Below are 24981 nucleotides of genomic sequence, written 5' to 3'. Positions count from 1 at the left end.
CTTCTTTGTTTTGCTCATTAGAAGACTATTAAATGGGGTAAAATTAAAGGGAGTGGTAGGGGGAAGTGAAACACCACATGAAAATGGATTCTATATGTAATTGCATGGAAAATCGAAGGAAACTTAAGGGAATGATACCCACTGCCCACTTATTGCTGTTCTTTTCATACCTAAACCTGTTTCCCATTGCCACCGCATGAAGTGTGGAAATAAATATAAAATGCCGTCTAACAAAAAGTTAAACTTTATAACATTGAGTATTACTTGACTAAAAACATGAACCATTCAAGTGAACAAAATTCCACTTTAGTGGTCCAAATCATAATATATAACAAGAAGAGTAACCGTAAAACATACTACTTAATTTAGGCAACTATAATATTTATCAAATACTTCCACAACTAATAAAGAGGTTAATCAATATTAAGTTCTTTAATTGAATATTTAAGAAACCAATGGTTAACTCTCTTCCTTAATCCTTTGCCTCCTGTGATGCTTCCCCCGATTCAGCTTAGCAGATAAACCAACTGCAAAATAGTGCAGAAAATTAGCTATCAGGTACAGGTCAGTATTGTTACTCCAATAACTCATTCGCTGCTGAATCACCACTAATAAAATCAGTTATTACCTTATTATCTTCAATCATATTTGTCTTTTCCCAAAAAAATAAGAAGATTCAGTAATAACAGTTACATGTTCCAGTGGCATATTGAGTTTTCACCCTCTCCTACCAAATACTGTGTCTCAAGATAAAGTTCAGATATATCCACAATTAAATCATCTCATAATACCGATGTCCACAAGTACATCTCATCTCATAATACTTGTCACACCCCTTTTTCTACCCGCAAGGTAATATTGTGCGGATTAAAAAGTTTTTCCAATTAAAGTGACAAAATTGAGTAGAGATTATTTTATTTACAGAGTCGCCACTTGGAATAGATTTTGTTGGTGTTCCAAGTCACCTTTTATTTGAATCCCTAATCAAAGGAAGATTTGACTCTATTATTATTGGTCTGCGAAAACAAAGTCCGGGTAAGGAATTCTGTTAACCGGGGAGAAGGTGTAAGGCATTCCCCGAATCCCGTGGTTCTAGCACGGTCGCTTTTATTGACTAAAATTTGGCTCGAATTATTTTTGGATAAAGTGTGTATTATTTGCCTTAAGTTACTATTGTCTAGTGCTGCTTAATAATTAATAATTTTGGCCTAGGAGCGTTCAAGCACACAAGGTCCTTATTTAATTATATTTATTAAAACAAAGAACGTGTCGGTACACATGGTTTAAATACAATTAATATTGAAGAGTCAAGGAGCGGGAATGCACACATGACTACTTTATTAAAAATAATAATAATAATAACGACCAAGGACCGTGTATGAACACATGGTCTACATCTCAAACGTGCCTAAAATTGCCTATCGCTTAAATTAATTAAAAAAACGCTTCTTTTTTATATTTATTACTTGTTCGACTGAAAAAATAATAATATTATTATTAAAAATAATTTTTACTAATGCAAGACTTTAAACCCGGGTAAACTTATGTTAAACTTTTATGGTATTGGGCCACTTATTTTATTTAACAATTTTTTTTATTGGTTTTAAAGAAAATGCCCATCTTACTTTCTATTATCATTGTGCCTACAAATTTTAGCTTATTTGGCCCATGTTGCTTAAGAGTCTCGATGACCGAGACAACACAAAATAACAAGTATTCTTCTAAGCCCAAATTGCTTCTTACATTGATGTCCAAACTAAAAATTATTTTTTTTCATAAAAGAAACTTACATGCTAATTATTATCTTTTATCTTCTTAACCAACTTATTTCTTAAAGACTAACATAATATTTCTACTCATCTACACCAACATGGCACTAATCAAACTACACTCATTAACAACATAAAAATCATGACTAAATATAAAAACTACAAAAAACGGTAATACTTCAATGCTAAAGAGAAGAACTATATTAAGTATAACATTATGTTGACTATAATTTAAAGCATCAAAATATTTGAAGTTAGAAGTCTTTCTTAGATAATTATACATGAACCATGAAAGTAACTCACGAAAAAGAGCCCAAACTAAACAAACATGGTTAAAAGTGGGGTCTTTATCTTTTCCTTAAACTAAGCAATCTTAACAGAATACAATTTAATCACATATATAAAGAAGAAAACGATAATTTAACTAATCTTTAACAGATTTACATAATGATAATACTAATATAACATTCATCTTGAAACAAAATCAGATCCAATATGTTCCATCAACCAAACCGGGATCAAATCCTTCTTATTATCATCAAGAATCTGCAATATAAGAATTTGAAAGTTACCTGGTTTGTAGAATAATAAAATACAGCAGTGCAGCAACAAAAAACTCAGCAGCAAATACAGTAGAAACAACAACAACTCAAGTGTTAAGACAACCCAGAAAACTCAACAAAAATGCTTGAAACTGGTAACTATCAACTTCACAAATTGCCTAAGGGATCTTTCTATTTTTCTCAAGGTTTTTTGCACTCAAATAAACCTCACAAAATACTGAAATTTTAGCTTATATGTATTAAGCTGCTGATTTTTCTCAAAGATATATGTCTTTTTTGCAACTCTCCAAGATGTGTTTAAGTATAAGATAGAGTGTCCCCCTTTTCAGTGAGTAAGGATCTCTGCATTCTAAGTGTAAGACAGTCCCTTTTATAGGAGAAAAGCAGCCCTTTCAATAGGCAAATAAAGTTAGATTTTTGGACAGATTTTGGTTCACCAAAAATCTGTCCAAAAGACTGACTTTGTGTGCTAAACACTGTTCAAGGTCTGTCCCAAAGGTGAAAGGACAACCTGAAAATCTGCTGTGTCAGAAGCAAGGAGAAAAAATGTCCTTTCAGCCACCCTACTAGTAAAAGTAAGCTACTATTACCCTATTTTGTGATAAAATAAACTAAACTTCAGATTTTAACCATCAACAACAAACTACTTGCTCAACACAAATCAAACTTGGACAACTATGAACTCACAAAGCATAGACGAGACTAAAAACGTAATTGAACTAAGTATTAAAACCAACTTGATGGGAATGAATTGGATTTGTGCAAACTAATTACTAAACAAATAACTAAATTCACAAACTAATTCTCAAAACAGAACGAGCATCGTTAATAATCGAACAACGACTAACAACAACTAAATAATCGACTAACTAAGTGAACGATTTAATTAATACACTAAAGATCATATTTAAATCAATAACGAATCTAACAAACCACTAAACTAAATAGAGATAGCTAATTAAATAAACCTAACTTGAAACTCTAATTAACAAGAAATAACCAAAACAGAAAAAATAAATAAATAAATATAAAAAAAAAATCAGAAACTAATCTACTAAAATAAAAAAAATCAGAAATTAATTAAAGAGATGACGATTATACCTAACAAGTATGCTTGAAGCCGAAAAATAGCTAAAATGGGGGTTCAGGGTGGTCGCCGGAATTTGACCGGATTTTTAGTTGCCGAATTTTTGGGATGGAATTGACATCAATAGGTAGGTTTTGATGAGCTCTATCCGTTGATGTAGGTATTGTGGGGGTGGATATTGGCTGGAGCTTCAAGAATTTGGACCAAAAAGTGGCGGCTAAAGTGTCTTAGATCTAAAATTCAAGGAGTTTGAGGTTTTTTTGAAGGAATTGGTTTGGAGATATGGGAAGAGGAGGTTGTGGAGATTGTATGATGTTAATTTGGAGGTGTTTGGAGGTGGTCCGCCGCCGATGGGTGATTTCCGGCGGCGGCAACGGCGGTGGAGAGAAGAGAGAGAAGAGAGAGAAGAGAGAGAGAGAGAGAGAGAAGAGAGAAAGAGTAATGGGTGAAATGAGGAAATTTTTTAGATTTTTGAGTCTTTAAATACCTCTTGAGAGATCAAATACGGACCATTAGATCAATGAGTGATCAATGGGTGAGATTTGATCTTGGGTCACTTAATGAAACGACGTAATTTTGAGGCAAAACTACGTCGTTCCGGACCCTTTCAAAGGCAGCCCCTTATCTTGCACTTTTGGCCACTTTCTCTTTCAAATTTGGCCCAATTTCTTTCTTAATCCTACTTATTAAACTAAATTTACACAAACAAAAAAATTAATTAAGTAACTTATTCAAATGATCAATTAACTAGATTAATTCACCAATTGAATAGTTAGTTAATTCTTAAAATACACAAATAAAGAAAGAACTATTTTTTGGTATTTTTATGATAGGAAATATGCAATCAAAGACAAAAAAAATTGGGAAATATAATTAAAGCAACAAAACACTAATGACTTTAGGAGGTGTTAAAATAGTACAAAAAATTAGGTATTCACAGCTGCCCCTCTTTGCTCGAGAACATGAAGAATTTTCGTGCAAAGAAAAGTGAATGCCATGGCTAATTTTTGCTCACATATTACTCCAATGAAAGCATTTTTTTTAAATGGTGACCGAACCCTGCTTCCGAGGTAGCCTACATATCCTTATTTAGAGGAATCAGGTCAGTGTAGTTCTGGGAAAATTTGGTAGCTGGGACTACCAGACACTAGATTTAAGACTGTTGTTGCTGCTGTTACTGTTACTTGCTGCTTACATCAAAAGGAAAAGAGAAAGAACTACATATGTATGGAAACTAAGAGTTACAAAATTCCTAATCTATGTGTCTTGTGGAGTCAAATCTTGATTCTTGACCTGCTCGCATGTGTTGACCTTAGATTGGATCTTGATGCTCTTTGAGGAAAGGATCATGGCCCATTCTCGATTGCTTGCTTTCCGGATCAGAGTTCGGGAAAATGAAACTCGAGAAGCTGGGCTGCTGACACATTATCCAAGCTAACTCCAACTATCTTGTGACCGAAAACTTCTTTATTATGATGAGAAACTGAAACTGCAAGCTTTAATCGTCACAACATGTGCTCTACGACAGGGCCTGCAAAGCCATCAAAGACAAACAAAACGAACAAAATTTTCTGCCCCAGTTTGGCACTGAGAAAATCTTGCGACTTATTGGGTAAACCTGCAGGTCAGCTTATTTTATTTGAAAGATCCAAAAATGAAACTAAAGGCTCCGAAAAGGATGTTCTTATCTTAGATATAAAATTGATATAACTTTGACTTAGGAGGTGCGTGTCCCATGGGTATCATTGGAATGGCTGTGTGATTGAAGGACTCTAACTAGGAATTGCATCTCCTTGGAATAATGACTCATATTAGGGAGTGTATCTCCTATTAAAATGAATACGGTTGACTCAAGCTAGGAAGTGTGTCTCCTACGAGTGAGGTTGAAAGACTTGGAGGGAATGTAACCAGGGGTTGACGTCCTGTATCACTGAGAATGAATACAACCAGGGGTTGGCGCCCTGTATCACTAACAAAGAATGTAATCAGGGGTTGGCGCCCTGTATCACTAAGGGGGAATATAATCAAGGGTTGGCACCATAACTAGGAAGTGCGTCTCCTACGAGTGAGGTTGAAAGACTTGGAGGGAATGTAACCAGGGGTTGGCACCCTGTATCACTGAGAACGAATGTAACCAGGGGTTGGCGCCCTGTATCACTAACAAAGAATGTAACCAGGGGTTGGCGCCCTGTATCACTAAGGAGGAATATAGTCAAGGGTTGGCACCTAACTAGGAAGTGCGTCTCCTGCGATTGAGGTTGAAAGACTTGGAGGGAATGTAACCAGGGGTTGGCGCCCTATATCACTGAGAACGAATGTAACCAGGGGTTGGCGCCCTGTATCACTAACAAAGAATATAACCAGGGGTTGGCGCCCTGTATCACTAAGGGGGAATATAATCAAGGTTTGGCGCCCAAACTAGGAAGTGCGTCTCCTACGAGTGAGGTTGAAAGACTTGGAGGGAATATAACCAGGGGTTGGCGCCCTGTATCACTGAGAACGAATGTAACCAGGGGTTGGCGACCTGTATCACTAACAAATAATGTAACCAGGAGTTGGCGCCCTGTATCACTAAGGAGGAATATAATCAAGGGTTGGCCCCATGTATCAGTGAGAAAGAATGTAACCATGGGTTGGCACCCTGTATTACTAAGAGAGAATATAGCCAGGGATTGGCACCCTTTATCGCTGAGAGGGAATGTAACCAGGGGTTGGTACCCTATGTTACTGAAAGAAGTGTAACTAGGGGTTAGCACCCTGTATTACTGAGAAGGAATGTAACCGGGGGTTGGTACCCTGTATTACCGAAAGGAAACGTAACCAGGGGTTGGTAACCTGTATTATTGAAATGATTATAACCATGGGTTGGCACCTGGTATTACCGAAAGGAATGTAACCAGGGGTTGGCACCCTGTATTACTAAACGGAGCGTAACCAGGGGTTGAAAGAGTTCTACCTAGGTTAAACTACGAAAAACAAGCCTAGGCGAAGAGTACTTCTACCCGGAACTATGAGATGGATCCCCCTAGGCAAAAAGGTTTTACCTTGGTTAAGCTACGAAAAACAAGCCTAGGCGAAGAGTACTTCTACCCGGAACTATGAGCTAGATCCCCCTAGGCGAAAAGGTTCTACCTGGGTTAAGCTACGAAAAGCAACCTGAGCGAAGAGTATTTCTACCCGGAACTATGAGCTGGATACCCCTAGGCGAAAAGGTTCTACCTGGGTTAAGCTACGAAAAAAACAATTTGGGCGAAGAGTACTTCTACCCGGAACTGTGAGCTGGATCCCCCTAGGCGAAAATGTTCTACCTGGTTTAAGCTATGAAATTTGGAGGTGTGGACAGTAATGATGCATGCTACGAATAAAGGAAAGTGGAGATTTCGCGGAAACTTACCTTTGGTGACATTCACCCTTTGAGAATCGCCATTCTGCACTGCTTTGATCCTGCTTCAAACAAAGAAAAATTTGTGGGCTTTTAAAGTGGTGGTCGGTTTGTGGCCTTGATGCCCTTAGTAGTTTGAATTCACCCCTCCGCTGTCGAAGAACCGATTTTGTCAGTGTGATACCGAGGTTCCCGAATACTTTGTATCGCTTTCTAGAGACATTATCTTTCTGACGTTGCCCCTGGCTGTTTCATACCCGGATGTCCATGGTACCGCTAATCCTTGTCCCTAAGGCAAGGCAATTTTCCTTTAAAATCAAACTTAGTTGTCTTTCACCTAGAACCAATTTCTGACTGTAGTGCTTATCAACTTTTCCCATGAAGCAAGTCTTGCTTAGGCGACCTTTTCAGTTTCTTTGAGACACTTTGTCCGCCTTATCAAAAGAGATCACATTTGGATTCCTGCCTTCGTCGCTGCCGTATATGCTCCAAATTATGCTCGGTATTACGGGGAAACTGTAGCCAGTTTTGCAGCCATTTTTTTTTTGCTTTGCTTTTGATGCAAGATTAGACCGAAAGGGAATATAAGAAAAATTATGGAAAAGAATAGAAGAGCAATTGGAAATGAAAAGGAATTGTATCTAAATAAAAGGTATCCCTTTTGGGGAAAGAAATAAGGAGACTTATCTGGAGATATGTTCCGACTTCAATGAATTATGACATGCATATTGGACTGGACGCCTGATCTGTCTGAGCTGTCTAATTCTCAAAATACGTCTCAAATGTTCATCTTGAAACTGTCTTAGTTGTGCTCATGTCGGAGCATCGAAGACCCTAATTCGGCTAGTAGCGCCCTTTGCGGTTTTTCGCTAACTGACCTCTCTCATTTCTCTAATCACTGGCGCCTTACAGTGCCCATACGGGTTTTCACCGATAAGACTCTCTCATTACTTCTTCTTTTTTTTTTCTTTTTGCTTTTACTAAGATACGACACGCGGAAGGTTGGCCAATGCCCCTGGCATGAGGGCTTCAAGTATTCTCAGAGATCGATCAGAAGTTCTTAACAGGAAAAGGCGAAAGGAACTTTGAATTGAATTACAACTTTTGGAACTGTTTCTACAGGAAAAACCGTAAGATAAAAACAAACTTTTGCCCCAGTTTTGGAGTATTGGGAATATGGATTGTTTTTGTGATGGGACCGAACCCAGGGTAAGGCTGCCTACGTATCCTTTCGGAATCAGGTCGGACGTAGTTCGATGACTCAGAAAATTTGTTGTTTGACTTATTTTTTTTTTGGTAAGTACACATGTTCCAAAAGGTGGAAAACAAGGAAGAAGAAACATACAGCTTAAAAGGGGTAACAAAAAGGGTGACACTCGCTTGGAATAGCGAGCAATGGTAGCCTTCGTCATCTCGATCTAAGAAAATCATGCGTGAAAGTTCCACAGTGGGTATATATCAGAGATAATATCTTTTGACTGCATCTACATTAATAGTCATGTCTGGTACTCGTCCTTCTTCATCTACCAAGTGCAAGGCCCCTTTTGGTAACACTTTCTTGATGATGTAGGGTCCTTTCCAGTTTGGGGCGAACTTTCCTTTAGCTTCTACTTGGTGTGGAAGAACGCGTTTCAGAACGAGTTGGTCTACCTCGAAGTGCCTTGGACGCACTTTCTTGTTGTAAGTGCGTGCCATTCTTTGCTGGTATAACTGGCCAAAGCACACTGCTGCTAGCCATTTTTTATCAATCAACATTAATTGTTCTAATCGGGTCTTTACCCATTCTGCATCTTCAATCTCCGACTCCACAATGATCCGAAGAGAGGGAATTTTGACTTCAGCCGGTATTACAGCTTCCGTCCCATATACCAACAGATAAGGAGTTGCACCAGCAGATGTGCAAGCAGTCGTGCGGTATCCCAAAAGAGCAAAAGGCAACTTTTCATGCCATTGTCTCGAACCTTGGATCATTTTCCTAAGATTCTTCTTGATGTTCTTGTTCGCCGCTTCAACGGCTCCATTGGCTTTTGGCCGGTAAGGGGTAGAATGGCGATGCATAATTTTAAATTGCTCGCATACCTCCTTCATCAAATGACTATTGAGATTGGCTGCATTGTCAGTGATAATGGTATTTGGGATACCAAAGCGGCAGATGATGTTGGAATGAACAAAGTCTACCACTGCTTTCTTGGTGACTGCTTTGAAAGTGACGGCCTCTACCCACTTGGTGAAGTAATCAATTGCAACCAAAATAAATCTATTCCCATTAGAAGCCTTTGGCTCAATTGGCCCAATAACATCCATTCCCCAAGCAACGAAAGGCCAAGGAGAGGACATGGGATGCAACTCCGAAGGTGGTGAGTGAATCAGGTCACCATGAATCTGGCATTGGTGACACTTACGAACAAAACTGAAGCAATCTCGCTCCATTGTAAGCCAATAATACCCTGCCCGCAGAATCTTCTTCGCCAAAACATATCCATTCATGTGAGGTCCGCATACCCCTGAATGCACTTCATTCATGATCCGCTCAGCTTCTGTGGCATCTACGCATCTCAACAAGTTCAAATCTGGGGTCCTTTTGTACAACATTTCCCCATTCAGGAAGAAACCATTGGCGAGTCGCCTTATAGTTCTTTTTTGATCTCCCTTAGCTTTCTCTGGGTATTCTCTCGTTTTCAGGAATCGTTTTATGTCATGATACCATGGTTCACCATTTGGTTCTGTCTCAATTGTATTGCAGTAACCGTGGTGATTCCGAACTTGGATTTCTAGTGGATCGATATGGGTATTTCCCGGATAAGGGAGCATCGAGGCTAAAGTAGCCAAAGCATCGGCTAGCTCGTTGTGAAACCTAGGAATGTACCTGAACTCGATGATTTTTGAATCTTTTGCTCAAATCTTGTACACATTGTCTGTATGAAATAAGCTTGATGTCTCGAGTCTCCCATTCACCTTGGGCTTGTCGGATAAGCAAGTCAGAATCTCCCATAACCAATAGTTCATGCACATCCAGATCGAGGGCCATTTTCAAACCCATGATACAGGCTTCGTATTCTGCCGTATTATTGGTACAGAAGAATTAAAGTCGGGCTGTTGCAGGGTAATACTGTCCAATAGGTGAGATGAGGATTGCCCCAATCCCAACTCCTTTGATATTGACAGCTCCATCAAAATACATTTTCCATAGGGGGTTGTCGTCTGGAACTACTTCCTCTATTGAGTTGACCTCTTCGTCTGGGAAGTATGTGGTAAGTGGCTTGTACTCATCATCAACTGGATTCTCTGCCAAATGATCGGCCAAAGCCTGTGCTTTCATCGCGGTGCGAGTGACATAGACGATGTCGAACTCTGTGAGCAGGATTTGCCATTTTGCGAGCCTGCCGGTGGGCATTGGCTTTTGGAAGATATACTTCAGAGGATCCATTCTAGATATGAGGTAAGTAGTATAGGCCAAAAGATAATGTCTCAACTTCTGAGCGACCCAAGTCAAGGAACAACATGTCCTTTCTAAAAGGGTGTACTTAACCTCATAATTGGTGAACTTCTTGCTCAAATGATATATTGCTTGTTCCTTTTTGCCTGTTGCATCATGTTGCCCCAGAACGCATCCAAAGGAATTATCCATCACCAATAGATATAAAAACAAAGGCCTACCAAGTTCAGGTGGGACCAGTACAGGGGGTTTTGATAGATAATCTTTGATCCTGTCAAAAGCATTTTGGTAATCGTCTGTCCACTTGATTGCATCATCTTTTTTTCAACAACTTAAAGATGGGCTCCCACGTGGTTGTTAGCTGAGCAATGAACCTACTGATGTAGTTCAACCTTCCGAGCAAACTCATGACCTCCTTTTTGTTCTTGGGGGGTGGCAGATCTCGAATGGACTTTATCTTAGATGGATCCAATTCGATGCCTCTCCGACTGACTATAAAACCAAGGAGTTTCCCAGATGGAACCCCAAACGCACATTTGGTTGGATTGAGCTTAAGGTCATACCTTCGAAGCCGTTCGAAGAACTTTTTCAAATCATTCACGTGATCAACTTGTGTCTTTGATTTTATGATGATATCATTGACATATACTTCAGTCTCTTTGTGCATTATGTCGTGAAAAATGGTGGTCATGGCCCTCATGTAAGTTTACCCTGCATTCTTTAAACCGATTGCATGACCTTGTAACAATAGGTACCCCACAGAGTGGTGAAAGCGGTTTTTTCTGTATCACCCTTATCCATTAGAATTTGGTGGTACCCAGCATAGCAATCCATGAACGACTGTATCTCATGCTTTGCGCAATTATCTACAAGAATATGGATGTTCGGCAAAGGAAAATTATCCTTCGGACTTGCTTTGTTCAGGTCTCTGTAGTCAATACAGACTCTAGTTTTTCCATCTTTCTTTGGCACGGGCACAACATTTGCCACCCAGGTGGTGTATCGTACGGCTCTTACAACATTGGCGCTCAATTGCTTCATATTTCCTCTTTGATTTTATCACTCATGTCCGTTTTAAATTTACGTTGCTTCTGTTGGACTGGTGGAAAATCAGAATATGTAGGAAGCTTATGAACAACTAAATCAGCGCTTAAACCCGGCATATCATCATAAGACCAAGCAAACACATCTCTATACTCAAATAAAAGTTGAATCAAGGCATCTCTAGTTTTTTGTTCAGTGTGAATGCTTATCTTTGTTTCTTTGACTTCTTCATGACCTCCGATATTAATTGGCTCAGTTTCATTGAGGTTGGGCCTAGGCTTGTTTTCAAACTGTTCCAACTCTCTTTTTATTTCATCAAAAACCTTATCTTCATCATATTCGACCTCTTGATGCATTATTTCAAAATTAGACAGCTTTTTGAGATCTGGGCGTGAATTCCGCATGCATGTCATGTTATTAAAGCCGGCATTAACAAAACTGAAATGGAAATAAAATGGCAGGAATTAGGAAAAGGAAAAGATACAAAATTTAATACGAAAATGAACTGCATTTCATTGAATTTGAAAGGATATAAGGGTTAACGTCAAAATAAAACAATCATACTAAGATATTTGGATTACAACCCTGAAGGTAAACCAAAGTACAAAAGAAAGAAGCTGCAAGAGTCAACTACCAAGACTCCTTTCTTGTGGGGAGAGGAGTTGCTTCCCAGATATTGAGCATGGTTTCTGGGCCAATTAGTTGCATATCGGCACGACTAGTGCCTTCACCAGCCTGGATCATATTCACTTCAGAAAATATCTGCCTGAGGCCATGGCATATTTCATCAATATTTGCATGCGCCGAGGAATTTTGACCATGTTTGAATCATGGCTCGACAAAAGTGTAGAAAATGTGAGGGATAGGTTGCTGCAAGACCCACCCATGCTTTTTGCGGTGCTTGGCTTTGTCTTCGTCTGCTTGTGTTGGCCTGAAGCCTAAACCAAAAGTACCCCTGTTACTGAACGGAGAAATGGGTTATGAAATTCCTTGCAATGATTCCCCCAAACCTTTTCCTGGCTCATAACCTTGTCTCATCATAAGTGCAGCCACCAGTACGGATGTGGCAGAGAGACACGGATGTAGAATGGGTTTTCCTTCCTCAACATGGTCCACAACAACTACTTCAAAAGCCTGATAGACAATAGACTCGCATCCTTCCTTGGCCTCAATACATGGGATTAACGGGTCTTTATAAATGGATGACTCGTCTTCTCCGTGAACAATAATTTCTTTCATGTCGTGCTCGAATTTAAGCATCTGATGCAAGGTGGATGGCACAGCTCGGGCCGTATAGATCCATGGCTTTCCAAGAAGAAAGTTATAAGAAGTTTCCATGTCCACTACTTGGAAGACAATTTCAAAATCAACAGGCCCAATCGTCATGGTGAGGTTGATCTCCCCAATGGTATCTCTCGCTGAGCCATCAAAAGCCCGGATGCGAACATTGCTGGGTCAGATCCTGTGTGTATTAATCTTCATGCTTTGCAAGGTAGATAGAGGGCATACATCTACACTTGAGCCTCCATCAACCATGACTTGCTTCACATAATGCCCCTCATATTTGACAATCAAGTACAAAGCCCTATTATGATCGGCTCCCTCCTCAGGAAGTTCATCATCAGTAAAGGAAATTCTGTTAACCTCAAAAAATCTATTGGTCATCTTCTCTAACTGATTCACGGTGGTATTCTCTGAGACATGTGCCTCGTTTAGGATTTTGATTAGTACACGGTCATGCTCTCCTGAATGTATAAGTAGAGATAACAGAGAGATTTGGGCAGGAGTCTTTCTCAGCTGGTCAATGATTGAGTAATCCTGAACTTTCATCTTTTTCAAAAACTCCTCCGCCTCTTCTTCAGTGACCGGTTTCTTTATTGGCATTTGGCCTTCTCTGATTTGCTTAGCCTTCCTCAGCTCTTCTGGAGAGTAACCCCTCCTTGATCGAGTCAAACCTCCAGTTTCCCCTACTTCTTCTATGATTTCCTTACCTTTGTAGGTTACTACAGTTTTGTCGTAGTTCCAAGGGATGGTTTTCGTATTTGTTACATGGGGTTGTGTGGCAGGCTTGATTATGATCGGCTCTATTATACCCGTCGTACCACCCTGATTCTCCTTTGTGATGGGGTGACCTCCAAGGACGTATAACTTTGGGCTTGGATTATTGGAGCGAACCTCCAACCTCGAGATTTTTGGAACAAATAAAGTTTCCCTCTCTGAGCTCTGGGCACCTTTCACAATCAACGGTATATCTAGGCTTGGACTTACTTCCAGTTTGGTTCCCTCTTGAATTGTTACCACTATCATTTTTGCTCGACCAACCGTCTTGTATACATGATCTCGTCCAATCATTCCCACAAAACGAACATCATTGTGTACCGGCAACGGGTTATTGGTCACATTATGAGGGTCCTCGCCATTCGTGACTACAATCAATTTTTCAACAATGAGTCTTTCTATGGCTCTTTTCAGGGTCCAACAGTCATCAGTGCTATGCCCCGGAGCACCTGAATGGTACTCACACCTAGCATTTGCTTGAAATGCGTGCGAATCAGGATGCATATGGTGGGGAGCGATGGGTCCAATCACGCCCATCTGCTTCAATTTCTGGAACAGACTAGAGTATGATTCAGCCAATGGAGTAAATTTTTCCACCGGCCTCTACTCTTGACCATAATCCTGCCTAGGATGAGCATTGTAGGGTGCCCGGAAATTTTGCTGCTGAGGTCTGGGGAATCTTGGAGCTGGTGCCCGTACCTGTTGATTGGGAGGACGAGCATATGATTGAGCATTAAACACTGTATATTGTGGCGGTCCCACGGAGTACTGAGGAATTGGCGGGGGATAGTAATGTTGAGAGTAGCTGGATTGCCCCTGCTGAACTTGCACATAAGGGTGCGATGCCCCTCTTTGAACTTCCCTAGATCCCGAAGTCATCATGGACCCTTCATCTCTCTTCTTTCTATTTGCCAAACTTCCCGACCCATTTTGGATAGCTTGGGTGGTGGCTTTGAGAGCAGCTTGACTTACAATTCTTCCAGTCTTGAGGCCATTTTCGACCATTTCTTCTATTTTGATCGCTTCCGCAAAAGGTCTACCCATTGCGGACATCATGTTCTGAAAGTAATCAGGCTCTTGGGCCTCCAGAAAAATAGTGATCAACTCGTGGTTATCCATGGGTGGCTTAACTCTAGCTGCTTGCTTCCTCCACTTGATTGCATACTCCCTAAAGCTTTCAGTCGGCTTTTTCTTCATATTGGACAGGGAATTGCGATCCGGCGTAATATCTATGTTATATTGAAATTGTTTAATGAAGGCTTGGGCCATGTCGTCCCAGACATGCCAGTGAGAGATATCTTGGTCAATGAACCATTCGGAGGCTACCCCCACAAGACTTTCCCCAAAATAAGCCATCGGTAATTCTTCTTTTCCACCTGCACCCCTCAGCTGGTTGCAGTACCTTTTCAAATGGGCGATAGGGTCGCCGTGTCCATCATACTTCTCGAATTTTGGGGTCTTAAACCCTGGTGGCAGATGGATGTGAGGGAACATGCATAGATCACTGAACGAAACACTTTTGTGACCCCCTAGTCCTTGTATTTTCTTTATGTTTTGTTCAAGACTTTTCATTTTCCTGGCCATCTCATCCGGCTCAACCGTCTTGACAAGCTTTTCGTTTTCCACTGGTGACTCGTACTGAGGAGTCTGATTATATGGAGCCGAGACCCCGAAAGCCATATTTGGAGAGTAGTATTGGCCATCATAAGCATGAGATGGTGGCTCGTTGATTGGCCTCGTCATAGGAGGTGGAGGCGGGATTAAGTATGCCGATGCGCCAGACACGACTGGAGGAGTGTTCCTGACCGGTGCGACTGGAGGTCGCACATTAGAGGTACCCGGAATAATGTGGAGGCTGTAATTTGGCATATACCCTGGTGGTAGGATATGGTCGCTCGTTGTATGGAGCGGTGGTTGGGTAGCCAGGGGTATGGTGGAAGTTCCCTCTGAGGGACCACGGGGTGGAGGCTGACCAGACACCCAAGATTGATATACATCAGACAATTGCTGTCTCAATTTTCTTATTTCCTCCGACTCTTGTTCAACTGATTGACCCTGGGGGTCGTCAGTGATCAGCTCGATCTTATCATCGTTGGCCATTACTACTGCTCCCTTAGATCTAGTGAAGTAATGGTGTGTTTCCAGTTTCACCACAAACCAACCACCTTAAGCTTACTACGTAAGACACAGCAAACGTGTTAGGGTTAAGCATTTTATAGATAAGAATCACACATAATGTGCCATGCTCCAATCATTGTCACTATTTCTAGCATGCTTTTGGAGGCTTCATGTTTCATTCCGGTTTATGAGATTGCTTTTTATTGACGCTCTTATTTTCTTCTCTCTCTTTTTTTTCCTTTTTTTTTTTTTAACTCACACCTCATTTTGATCCCTCATCTTAGAATCATTGAAAAATATTTTGATCGAACCTTTTTTGGGTTGCCTACGTATCATGTCGCCGCATGAATCAGATCATTACGTAGTTCAGCGGGAAATAATAACAATTTTTTTTTAAATATTATTATTATTATTATTGAAATTGACTCTAAAGACATAAGTATGACTGAAAATGCGACAAATATAAAATTAAAAATGCGACAAATGAAAAATGAAACTATAAACTAATTGACTGCACTAAAACTTTAATCTTCAATGGTATTCTTGCTTAAACTGATATCATCAAAGGTCTGTATCCCTTGGCCTCCACTCTCCCCCCAAAATCTCGTACAAATTCTGAAACATTGCCGGCAACTGTGGAACGAGGGTACGTGCTTGTTTACCAACTTTCTCATTGTTTAGATGACGATGATCGTTGTGAATATATGCTGCTTTCTCTGCCAATTGAAGTACTTGCTCTCTGGCTTGCCCCATATTCACGTGACAATTCTTCAACCATATCTGGGTAGTGTTGAGGGAGTTCCCCATTTGTGTCTCGCGTCCCTCATATTCTTCAATACGGCGGTTTAGCACAGCTCTCTCAATCATCCACTGACGCCGCTCTGCCTCAAAATCTGCATGTTGATGACCTCTCATATTCCTTTTTATTTCTTTCAATTGTACATGAAACTGACCCTTTGAGTGTATCCAATAGGCCCTTTCTCTGTCAAACTTCTCTCTCTGCTGATCAAACTCCAATTGTTGTTGGTGCGCATCCTCTTCAACAATACTCAAGGCTTCTTGTAGCTTATGTATTTCAGCATTTTTATTTGCCTCAGCTCTTCTAACTAAACCAATAGTGCTTGACAGTTCTTCTTCTAAGCGGGCCGCCTCATTTTTAGCATCCTTTAGATCTTTATCCATGACCCGTAAGGTAGATTGATAATCTTTCTCAATATTTAAGCGAATCTGAGCGACTACGGCTTGTAGTTGGGCTTGTTGTTTGGATATGGTCATCCGGGCATGCTCCAATTCCTCTTTTAACCTTTCTATAGCTCTTTGATCATTTCTCCTCCTATTGGACCCTTCAGGCCCATCTCTAATCGACGAAGGGTCATGAAACCAGGTAATATATTCAGGGATCACCTCTCCACGATCTCGGTCTTCTACCATATCATTCAACTCCGAGACTTTACTTGCATACCAAATTTTCATAATTTCTTCTTCGTCATGAGGTTGATCTTTACCAAAATCATAACAGAATTTGCTCATATATCGTGTTGGTGGCACCTCCTGTAGTCGTGCAAATTGGCGCATTACCCGAAGTGGAGCATAAGACTGAACACTATCCAATCCTATGAGTACCAAATAAGAATGGTATGCAAACTCACAAATGACCTCTTTAGAGGAGAACCAATCGTAGTTCCAAGTGATGTGTTTGGCAGATAGAGTAAGAAGTAGTTCTTTCCAGGTGCCAATCCCCTCTGGTAAGTCACATTCGTCAATTCTTTTCTGGTGATCATAAGTATGATTGGGACATAGCTCACTAAAATTAGTGATCGTAGGATGATGATAGAAATGCTCCAAAAACCATATCTGTAACAAAATGTTGCAACCATCAAAGTTTCGTGCGCCCATTTTACATCTAGTTAAAGCACGAAAAATGCAAGAAATAATCATAGGGACCAAAGTATAATCACCCTCTTCTGAGGTATGAGCCTCAACTACACCTGCCAAGCGGATGTCAATGCGTCCCTCTCTTTCCGGGAAAACTACACGCCCCAAAAAGGTGACCATAAATGCAAACCTTCTATGTACCTTCCATGTTTTCTTATCTTCCTTTGATTTCAATTTTCCCACATTCCTTTCGAAATTGCATTCTAGGCCATACAACTGAAACAAAAAGCCCAACTTAACCCATTTGCCTCCTAGACCTTCATATTATCCGTAATTTATGTTCAAAAGCTTCAGAAACCTACCCTCGTTCATATTTTTTGGTACTATGGGCCTTTGGCGGCGAAGATTGCGGCTCCACCCCTGGAAATGGGCGATTTCCTCTAAGGTCAGAGTCATTTCACAGTCGATAAAATGGAACACATTATTTTCAAGATCCCAGTGCGGAATCAAAGCTTCAATCACATCCCTCCTGGGCTTTATCGTAATCATGTGAACCAAATGTCCCAAGTATTTCTTTATCTGGTTTCGCTCATATTCCTTAAAGTCTCTCCACCAATCCCACAACAACTGTGGTATCTGATCGACAATCAGAAAATCTGGTATCCCTTCTGATCTGGGCCTCTTTTCAGACTTACCTCTTTCCCCACTCATGGTATACCTGTCTACCCAGACACGGGGTTAGACTTTGATCAAACATATTATTGACACACAAAAATTTCGATTTCTCGGGTTTTGACTCTTATAAAAGAAAAAGAAAAAGAAAATAAATAAATAAATAAATAAAAGCTAAACTATGGGACTAAAAAAAGTATTTTTGGATTTTTTTGGATTTTCTAAGGAAATAATTATAAATAGGGAATTAAGGAAAAGGAAAATATTTTTGAATTTTTTTGAAAATTGGGCCGGAACCGATGAGGTTTGCCTACGTATCTCACATCCGGTGAGAATCAGACCCGCGTAGTTCGGTGATAAAACTTTCAATGAAACTAACTATATTTTCTCTCCTTATGAAAAAAGTAATCATGGACACCAAACGCACCAAATCACTTCGTTTTTTTTTTAAAGAACGAACATTTGTATAGAAATCGGGAGCATGTTTTTATTTTATTTTTTTATTTTTCTCTCCTTGTTCAACTAATTCACCCTAAAGCCGGTCGACATGCAAGCCTCCCAAATAAAGTAACATGTAGTACATAAGTGAACGTTATGGTCTTAAAGAGGATACCTGTCTTATACGGGCCCGGCCCCTATGCCGAGTTTCGCTAAGTCAAATGCACGTGATACAAATAAAGCGAACCTACTAGGGATATCCGGCATGAGGTATGTTCTTCTAGGTTGAAATCCTGATAGAGAAGGTGTCTAGACTGGCTTACTCGAGCGGACAACCCGAGCCGAGGAACGTCAAGTGTCACCAGTAGTAGAACAACACTGGCTAGCTAACAACTCTCTCGCCTAAGCATGTGTGACTAAATCCTTCACCAGAAGCTGGTAGGCTAACTGGTTTTATCTCAAGACAAAAAATTTATGATGCTGGTAGACAAACACAACATAACTAACTATAAGAAGACTTAGAGGGTTGCGAGAGAGGATACAATTTATATGTACAGTTCAACAATATCAAAACAGTATAAAGTGGACAAGTAACAACTTAGGCCCAAATAAATCACAATATATACAAAAATTAATAAAGCCAAATAAAGTCAATATACAAGCTCGAATTCTTAATATCCCCAGCAGAGTCGCCAGAGCTGTCACACCCCTTTTTCTACCCGCAAGGTAATATTGTGCGGATTAAAGGGTTTTTCCAATTAAAGTGAGAAAATTGAGTAGGGATTATTTTATTTACAAAGTCGCCACTTGGAATAGATTTTATTGGTGTTCCAAGTCACCTTTTATTTGAATCCCTAATCAAAGGAAGATTTGACTCTATTATTATTGGTCTGCGAAAATAAAGTCCGGGTAAGGAATTCTGTTAACCGGGGAGAAGGTGTAAGGCATTCCCCGAATCCCGTGGTTCTAGCACGGTCGCTTTTATTGACTAAAATTTGGCTAGAATTATATTTGGATAAAGTGTGTATTATTTGCCTTAAGTTACTATTGTCTAGTGCTGCTTAATAATTAATAATTTTGGCCTAGGAGCGTTCAAGCACACAAGGTCCTTATTTGATTATATGTATTAAAACAAAGAACGTGTCGGTACACATGGTTTAAATACAATTAATATTGAAGAGTCAAGGAGCGGGAATGCACACATGACTACTTTATTAAAAAAAATAATAATAATAACGACAAAAGGACCGTGTATGAACACATGGTCTACATCTCAAACATGCCTAAAATTGCCTATCGCTTAAATTAATTAAAAAACGCTTCTTTTTTATATTTATTAGTTGTTCGACTGGAAAAAAAAATATTATTATTAAAAATAATTTTTACTAATGCAAGACTTTAAACCCGGGTAAACTTATGTTAAACTTTTATGGTATTGAGCCACTTATTTTATTTAACAAATTTTTTTTATTGGTTTTAAAGAAAATGCCCATCTTACTTTCTATTGTCATTGGGCCTACAAATTTTAGCTTATTTGGCCCATGTTACTTAAGAGCCTCGATGACCGAGACAACACAAAATGACAAGTATTCTTCTAAGCCCAAATTGCTTCTTACATTGATGTCCAAACTAAAAATTATTTTTTTTTCATAAAAGAAACTTACATGCTAATTATTATCTTTTATTTTCTTAACCAACTTATTTCTTAAAGACTAACATAATATTTCTACTCATCTACACCAACATGGCACTAATCAAACTACACTCATTAACAACATAAAAATCATGACTAAATATAAAAATTACAAAAAACGGTAATACTTCAATGCTAAAGAGAAGAACTATATTAAGTATAACATTATGTTGACTATAATTTAAAGCATCAAAATATTTGAAGTTAGAAGTCTTTCTTAGATAATTATACATGAACCATGAAAGTAACTCACGAAAAAGAGCCCAAACTAAACAAACATGGTTAAAAGTGGAGTCTTTATCTTTTCCTTAAACTAAGTAATCTTAACAGAATACAATTTCAATCACATATATAAAGAAGAAAATGATAATTTAACTAATCTTTAATAGATTTACATAATGATAATACTAATATAACATTCATCTTGAAACAAAATCAGATCCAATATGTTCCATCAACCAAACCGGGATCAAATCCTTCTTATTATCATCAAGAATCTGCAATATAAGAATTTGAAAGTTACCTGGTTTGTAGAATAATAAAATATAGCAGTGCAGCAACAAAAAACTCAGCAGCAAATACAGTAGAAACAACAACAACTCAAGTGTTAAGACAACCCAGAAAACTCAACAAAAATGCTTGAAACTGGTAGCTATCAACTTCACAAATTGCGTAAGGGATCTTTCTATTTTTCTCAAAGTTTTTTGCACTCAAATAAACCTCACAAAATACTGAAATTTCAGCTTGTTATATGTATTAAGCTGCTGATTTTTCTCAAAGATATATGTCTTTTTTGCAACTCTCTAAGATGTGTTTAAGTATACGATAGAGTGTCCCCCTTTTCAGTGAGTAATGAACCCCTGCATTCTAAGTGTAAGACAGTCCCTTTTATAGGAGAAAAATATCCTTTTCAATAGGCAAATAAAGTTAGATTTTTGGACAGATTTTGGTTCACCAAAAATCTGTCCAAAAGACTGACTTTTTGTGCTAAACACTGTTCAAGGTCTGTCCCAAAGGTGAAAGGACAAACTGAAAATCTGCTGTGTCAGAAGCAAGGAGAAAAAATGTCCTTTCAGCCACCCTACTAGTAAAAGTAAGCTACTATTACCCTGTTTTGTGATAAAATAAACTAAACTTCAGATTTTAACCATCAACAACAAACTACTTGCTCACACAAATCAAACTTGGACAACTATGAACTCACAAAGCATAGACGAGACTAAAAACGTAATTGAACTAAGTATTAAAACCAACTTGATGGGAATGAATTGGATTTGTGCAAACTAATTACTAAACAAATAACTAAATTCACAAACTAATTCTCAAAACAAAACGAGCATCGTTAATAATCGAACAACGACTAACAATAACTAAATAATCGACTAACTAAGTGAACGATTTAATTAATACACTAAAGATCATATTTAAATCAATAACGAATCTAACAAACCACTAAACTAAATAGAGATAGCTAAGTAAATAAACCTAACTTGAAACTCTAATTAACAAGAAATAACCAAAACAGAATAAATAAATAAATAAATATATATAAAAAAATCAGAAACTAATCTACTAAAATAAAAAAAAATCAGAAATTAATTAAAGAGATGACGATTATACCTAACAAGTATGCTTGAAGCCGAAAAATAGCTAAAATGGGGGTTCGGGGTGGTCGCCGGAATTTGACCGGATTTTTGGGATGGAATTGACATCAATAGGTAGGTCTTGATGAGCTCTATCCGTTGATGTAGGTATTGTAGGGTGGTAGTGGCCGGAACTTCAAGATTTTGGGCAAGAAAGTGGCGGCTAAAGTTTCTTAGATCTAAAATTCAAGGAGTTTGAGATTTTTTTGAAGGAATTTGTTTGGAGATATGGGAAGAGGAGGTTGTGGAGATTGTATGGTGTTAATTTGGAGGTGTTTGGAGTGGTCCGCCGCTGATGGGTGATTTCCGGCGGCGGCGGTGGAGAGAAGAGAGAGAAGAGAGAGAGAGAGAAGAGAAAGAGTTATGGGTGAAATGAGGAAAATTTTCAGATTTTTGAGGCTTTAAATACCTCTTGAGAGATCAAATACGGACCATTAGATCAATGAGTGATCAATGGGTAAGATTTAACCTTGGGTCACTTAATGAAACGACGTAGTTTTGAGGCAAAACTACGTCGTTCCGGACCCTTTCAAAGGTAGCCCCTTATCTTGCACTTTTGGCCACTTTCTCTTTCAAATTTGGCCCAATTTCTTTCTTAATTCTACTTATTAAACTAAATTTACACAAACAAATAAATTAATTAAGTAACTTATTCAAATGATCAATTAACTAGATTAATTCACCAATTGAATAGTTAGTTAATTCCTAAAATGCACAAATAAAGAAAGAACTATTTTTTGGTATTTTTATGATAGGAAATATGCAATCAAAGACACAAAAAATTAAAAAATATAATTAAATCAATAAAACACTAATGACTTTAGGAGGTGTTAAAATAGTACAAAAAAAATTAGGTATTCACACTATTGATATCCACAAGTACATCATCTCAAAATATCGATATCCACAAGTACATCATCTCAAAATATCGATATCCACAAAAACGTTTGAGCAACTGAAGCTAACGAAACGACAACAAACAGCACTAAGAGTCATTTTTTAAATTTTCCCATCCCTCCCCCACACAAAGAAACAAAGCAATAAAAAAAAGACGAGAGGAAATTGTATACCTCATATCAGATATTTTTTTTTTCTACAAAGACGGGCATTATTCTCCTCATGTGGTCCTTTATATGCATGGATTTGAAAAGTTTCTAGAGGTGTACGCATAGTCAGATTGATAACTTTAATAGTTATAAAAAATTCACGACATTCGGCAAAAATGAATAGAGGCATGCATACACACACACTGGTTTCCCTATTGTTATACTCCTGAATAGCATGGTTAGCCAGTTCCATCAGCATGTCAGCTTCTTTCTCAAAATCCAGATATGGTATATATACAGCTGCCTTAGCATCACCCGGATAGACGTCAATGTCGAAACCCTATAAATAAGTCATGAATTTTATATCCAAAAAAAGAGGGTCTAATTGAATTGCACAGACTTTAGTTACAGAGAGATAAGTTAAATCGAGTCGGAAGTCAATTCAATCAGGTAAATAAAGTCGATTACATGGAGCAAAAATTATCTTTCAGTATTTGATCTATTAGCTTAAAGAGAAGCAGGGGCTAATCAAGGAAGAAGAATCACTTTAACATTAACGGCTAAAAGCACCACCAAAACAGCCATGACCTCCAACATTTATTTTAAACACGTAAACAAGACAATAGTGGGTTTGTCTGCGAACACACTACCCTCCCAAGACCCCACTTGTGGGATTATACTGAGTTTGTTGTTATTGTAAACAAGACAATGGTGACTTGTAAGTAAGCTCCATAATCTTTTTTGCCACAGTTAAGCCACTAATTGAATCGTACAGATCTGTCCAGACAATATTTATCTCTTATTGATAGTCTAAGTTGGCACATCTGTAATGCTTAGATAAGAGAGGGTGGTCAGGGAAGGCCTTGCTAGATTTGGGAAGAGAAGTGAGAGCTAAGAGCAAATAGAGAACAAGTGTCAAAGTTTTAACTATTGGGATTTTTGCGCTCGTGAGAGTTTCACATGTTACAACTAACAATAACCAAGAGATAAGAGCGAAAAATAGGAGAGCGATACTTAAAATACAGGGACTTACCATGTGATCATCCTAAAAAGAAAAAAAGAGATATATACAAGAATTGGATGGTGAAGAGTTGAAGTATAAGAAAACACCTTCCAATGTTAAGAAAACTCCACGTAAACAGGGTAAACAGCTAGGAGTAATATGAAATTCTACTGTCTAAAAATAAACTCCAAATATTAAGAATACCCTCAGCTAACAAAACTGGCAAAACTTTTCTTATTGGTGCTCCCATTAATCTTGGAATTGTTGAATTGGATTACAAATTACTTAGAAATTTGACTAGCTTCTTTTTTCTAAGACTAACTGAAAAAATCATTCCTCAATAGGGCACAATCAAAACAAAATTACTTTTTAATCGCTGCAATCAAAGGCTTGCAAATTAGCAACCAGTTTGCCCGCACATAAACTATTTCACAAATAAACACCAATTTATGAAGCCAAATTAAAGGCTGCGTTGTGTGTATAGATACATATACTGATATAGTATAAAATAAACACAAAAGATAAAAGGGGAGTAGTAAAGAAAGAAGACAAACATCGGTTTGACAAATCTGGCGGAAGTATCTCGTAAAAATTTTGCGAAATACATCGCGGTGCTACTTTGAAGCGGCGTTGGGGATAAAATCATCGTCATTCCATAGATTTTCATAGGCCAAGTACCTGCGGGGCAGTTCCTTCTTCCACTCACCAGAATTTGGCTTCGATTAAGTGTCGGTCATTTCGATCAAACTATCAACCAACTTAATATGCTTTTCTATTTGTTGCGGAAGCCAAATGTATATAGTGTGAATGAGTCGCAATTACTATACAAAAAATTATGACAATCGCTAAATAATAAACAAGACAATAAGACAACAATAAAAGAATACCAGAATTAGGTTCGGTCAATTTTGCCTACTTTCTCAGACACAATTAATATTTTATTCTACTCTAAAATTACAAGTGAAATAATATTAAAGAGAGAAGATACAAATGCCTTAAGAAGATAAAAGAGACAAATGGGAGGTGTATCTAAATTCTAAACATTAGGCTTCCTTTTATAGGGTGAAATTCCCATTCAAAATTATCATCCACCGATGTGAGACTTTTGATAATTTTAACAAATCTCCACCTTGACAAAATTCCACATCTTCAAT

General features: G+C 38.5%; 1 protein-coding gene and 3 long non-coding RNA genes across 5 annotated transcripts; all 4 read right to left on the bottom strand.

The window, feature by feature from the left end:
- Positions 1-210: 210 nt before the first annotated feature.
- LOC108943534 (uncharacterized) lies at positions 211-24595 on the bottom strand. 2 transcript variants are annotated; one of them, XR_011408723.1, is made up of 3 exons: positions 24382-24595; positions 22849-23164; positions 211-527 (listed from the first exon to the last, which is right to left on the bottom strand). It is a non-coding gene; the product is annotated as an uncharacterized lncRNA (long non-coding RNA). The 2 variants fall into 2 exon arrangements; XR_011408724.1 differs by having other exon boundaries at positions 23027-23164.
- LOC138893362 (uncharacterized) lies at positions 1948-3850 on the bottom strand. Its single transcript, XR_011408725.1, has 2 exons — positions 3434-3850; positions 1948-2315 (listed from the first exon to the last, which is right to left on the bottom strand). It is a non-coding gene; the product is annotated as an uncharacterized lncRNA (long non-coding RNA).
- Positions 7782-15439, bottom strand: LOC138893453 (uncharacterized). Its single transcript, XM_070178061.1, has 4 exons — positions 14742-15439; positions 12791-12917; positions 8396-9636; positions 7782-7917 (listed from the first exon to the last, which is right to left on the bottom strand). The coding sequence occupies exons 1-4, from the start codon at positions 15437-15439 to the stop codon at positions 7782-7784; spliced, it is 2202 nt and encodes a 733-aa protein (XP_070034162.1).
- Positions 20264-22442, bottom strand: LOC138894966 (uncharacterized). Its single transcript, XR_011409160.1, has 2 exons — positions 21756-22442; positions 20264-20632 (listed from the first exon to the last, which is right to left on the bottom strand). It is a non-coding gene; the product is annotated as an uncharacterized lncRNA (long non-coding RNA).
- Positions 24596-24981: the final 386 nt, after the last annotated feature.

This window comes from Nicotiana tomentosiformis, chromosome 6, assembly GCF_000390325.3.
Source record: "Nicotiana tomentosiformis chromosome 6, ASM39032v3, whole genome shotgun sequence".
In the NCBI taxonomy this organism is placed as follows: Eukaryota; Viridiplantae; Streptophyta; class Magnoliopsida; order Solanales; family Solanaceae; genus Nicotiana; species Nicotiana tomentosiformis.
Note: the sequence above shows the minus strand (reverse complement) of the source record. Positions and strands in the feature narration are given on the sequence as shown.